Source organism: Amborella trichopoda, chromosome 9 (assembly GCF_054954075.1).
Source record: "Amborella trichopoda isolate Santa Cruz 75 chromosome 9, AtrichopodaSantaCruz75HAP2 v2.0, whole genome shotgun sequence".
NCBI lineage: Eukaryota > Viridiplantae > Streptophyta > Magnoliopsida > Amborellales > Amborellaceae > Amborella > Amborella trichopoda.
This window is the reverse complement of record NC_142344.1, coordinates 14812058-14815896: the sequence shown is the minus strand read 5'-3', so window position 1 is coordinate 14815896 and position 3839 is coordinate 14812058. Positions and strand designations below refer to the sequence as shown.

At 40.4% G+C, this 3839-nt stretch overlaps 1 protein-coding gene across 1 annotated transcript; it reads left to right on the top strand.

Annotated features, from left to right (window-relative positions):
• The first annotated feature begins 564 nt into the window (after window positions 1-564).
• LOC18424449 (brassinosteroid-responsive RING protein 1) lies at window positions 565-1546 on the top strand. The gene has a single exon (XM_006829036.4). The coding sequence runs from the start codon at window positions 743-745 to the stop codon at window positions 1241-1243; it is 501 nt and encodes a 166-aa protein (XP_006829099.1). The 5' UTR covers window positions 565-742; the 3' UTR covers window positions 1244-1546.
• Window positions 1547-3839: the final 2293 nt, after the last annotated feature.

Here is a 3839-nt window from a genome sequence, read left to right as displayed (position 1 = left end):
ATGGTGTGTAATTTTTTCGAGTGGTTATGGGTAGATCATAGTTAACAAGTATGGGGTAGACTATTTCTTTCTAGAAAGATGAAAGTTGAATTCACCTACCTAATACTTATCTTGATGAGTAGGATAGATAACTCATTTAGAGATATATCAAATTGAATATTTAAAATTTATATTTATAGGGAGGTCATTTTTTTTACCTAGTGATATGTGTAATTAGAGTTTCAAAATTTCTAATATTTTAAACATATCTAATTTTTTGACTCTGATTTTTTTCGCATATATTCATGAGCTCTTTACATGAAGGATATTTGTGGATCTACAATTTTTATTCGATTTTTTCATCCGACTTTTTAAAATAAAAATGATTAGCTTCTAAATCCATGATGAGCCGATTTATTGATAATCCTCGACTTGCTGACTATGGTTTATATACAACTATGGAGTTAGTATGAGAGTTTATCCGGGTTAGAGAGAGAGAGAGAGTAAGTAGCTGTGTTTGTAAAGAGAGAGAGGGGGTTACTTTTTAAATGGCAGGGGAGGGCCCCTCTCCCCATCTTCACTTGCCCCAGCCAAAGTGTAGGTCAGACATGTGTAGCTGCTGCTACATAACCCATATAAATAAGGGAACCCTCCAACTCTAACGCCCTCCAAAACGCAAACCCAAACCCAAACCCAAACCCAAACCCAGTCCCAAACCCATTACAAATAGAAAAGCCCATTTCTCTCTCTCTCTCTCTTTCCCATGGGTTTTCCAGTGGGCTACTCGGAGCTGCTCCTCCCAAAACTCCTCCTCAACGCTCTCTCTCTCCTCACCGTCCTCCGCAAACTCATCTCATGGATTTGCAGATGCCTTGGCCTCAACGACTTCCTGGATTCCGCCAACCCCCAAATCGAACGCCCAGTAATCTCCCCTGTATTCCCCTCCGTCTCCGCCATCCTCATCCGGGAAATCCTACCCGTAGTTCGCTTCGAAGAGCTCACCGATGCTTTCCACGCGTCCGAGAGCTGCGCCGTTTGCCTGTACGAGTTCGAGGGGCGGGAAGAAATCCGACGGCTGGCCAACTGCTGTCACATATTTCACCGGAGCTGTCTTGACCGTTGGATGGACCACGACCAGAAGACGTGTCCGCTTTGCCGGACACCGCTCGTCCCTGAGGACCTTCAGGACGCCTTCAATGAGAGGCTTTGGGCCGCTGCCGGAATTTCGGATTTTTTAGGGGAATATTCCGGTCTCTCGTCGTAGCAGAGTTCTAAAGACCCAAAAGTCAATTGTGAATATGAGAAAGATCAAAAAGCTTTTATTTATTTTTTTCTTTTTTCTTTTTACGCCCCTCTTTTGCTCCTTTCTCTTTCTTTCTCTTCATATTTTCAAGGCAATGAAATTGAGGGAATTTTACAAGGGAAACTGGATCTCCTTGTACAGCCTGCGAGAAATGTCCAATTTCTCAATTAGTAGTGAGAGAGAGAATGAAATTTCGATCTTGTTCTTTTGTTCAATTTCTCCAGATCAAAAAAAAAAAAAAAATACAATCCTGTTCTTTTGTTCCTTCTCTGTGTGTGTGTGTGAGAGAGAGAGAGAGAGAGAGAGAGAGAGAGAGGGAGAAAAGTTTCAATCCTGTTATTTGAATGCGCCCATGAATGCAGAGGGAGAGTTTTGAATGTATTGTGGTTTTGTATTGATGGTGGGGGGTGGATTCCTTATTTTAGTAGTGGGTCGGGTCCGATGACAGTATGGACTCACCTGGTTAGCAGATCTGATTGTCGATGTGCAGCCCTCTCTGCCTTCTGCACATGGATTGGACTGCTCTCATAGTACAAAAAGGTTATGTTATAGCATGTAAAATTTATTCAAAATAAGTGATATTAGTTATTCAATACCATTGCTCATATTTATTCAATCTGTGTTTTTTTTATTTAGAAATCTACAAGACAAAATCGTGGCATCTATTAACTTTATTTTAGCCTAGAGTTTACCCTATCAAGTATTTAATATAAGATAATACAATAAAATTCATATTATATTTAAACTTGCACCCAATATTAAATAGTTGAAATATGATATGTATTTTGTTGAATTTAGGTTTATTAAATATTTGGCAGGGTAAACACTAGGTTAAAATAAAGTTAATAGAGGCCACAATAAAATAAGGACCTAGTTTCTATACGGCCAAGCCCGCATTGGTAGAAAAGCCGGATGAATTTTAAAACTTAATTTTTAAGGATATGGAATGGAATGGAATGGAGATAAACGAATATAAAAAAATAAATAAATTTTAAAAATTAAAAATTGTAATTCTAATAGACGGCCAAGGCCGCATGAAACAAATTTCAGGTTTCTTGCAGTGGGGTGGAGAAATGATGAAATTGAATAAGTTGTGGTACTCACGAGAGCATAGATTCCTTGGGGGTATTGGGAACCGCCAACAAATGAAATGAAGATGGGTGAAAAGAATTTAAGTGAAGTAATTTAATTAGTGGAATAGAGAGAGAGAGAGGATGGGCCTAACGCCGTGGCATGAACATTTGCCAGCTGCCATCATTTAGTTGAGTACGTTACGTCCATTCACGATTTATGGATTTAAGGTGTGTCGTCTTCCTCCAATGAAAGCTCGCATGTTAGGGTGTGATCCGAATTTGGGCTGGCGATGGGGAGGTGGCTCGGCCTCGCTGGGTGGGCTTGGCTCTAAATAAGTAGGGCTTGGGCCATAAAAAGTAGCCCAAAGACCGGGGCTGTGCCTAGCTAGGGCCAGGATGGGCTTGGTCTAGCCTATCTACGCGCTTTTTTTCTTGACTTTTTTTTTTTATTTCCACCTCATCTGTTTTGGTCCAGTCTTGCCTTGGGCACCTTTGGCCCAGTCAGTGCCGGCTTGGGCTGAAGCTGTCTTGTAAAGGCAAGCACTTGGTTAGAGCGGGGTAAGCCCAACGGCTTAATCTGAATCAGATTGTTCTTGTGATACGTGGATGAACCATTGCTAGCTTTTTAATTTTTTGACATGTATGATGAGCCTTGCTCCTTGAGAACCCAATCAGCTTGGCTCATTGAACAATGTGAATGGTCATGCGGGTTTGACTCTCTTGGACTCGTATGCTCATCTTGAAATCGCCACCATTGGTTCGATGAGAAGCATTGGCAAGGACTTGTGGATTGGGAAGCGTTGGATGTAGAGAGCAAGCATTTTGATGCATCGCAGTTCTCAATGATAAGATGGAGCCTCCCAATGCATCACCTGCTAGGAAACGGCTTACTATCCTCCTTTGCAATAGTATGGGTTGGACACCACTCCCTCCCAAACAGTCTTGCAGGATCATTTCTCATTGTTCACATTGATTCAATAGGCCCAATGGGAATTATCAATTATCTGGTGTCTCATAGAGGATGTAGTTTTTATATTGCCTAGAAAACAAAGTAAAGTCTCCCTTTGAATCCTCATCCAAAAAGCCTTTCAAGCATCAAAATTCTCCATTATGACTCAAATCAATTTTCAACACCGATCATGAATTCTTAAGCTCAAAAAAAAGTATAGATCTTGAAGTTCTATGAAAACTTATCTTTAAGGCAAAATGGTGTCTAGATATTGTGTTGTAATATACGTTATTTTAATGGCTTGAAATCCTTTTTTTTTTCATGGCCATAATGTTCAAGGTCGAGGTCACTGACATGAAAGTTTTCCTATATTAGGACGGTAATTTTTTGTGAGTTTTGAGTTGAGGTTTTACTCATTTCGATAGGGCTGCAGCCCTATGAAAACATTGTCCTTCATTCATTAAATTTTGCAATCAATGTTAGCCCGAGCCTTGACTCGCCCGAATCAAACCCTATAACATCTATGCTTGAGATA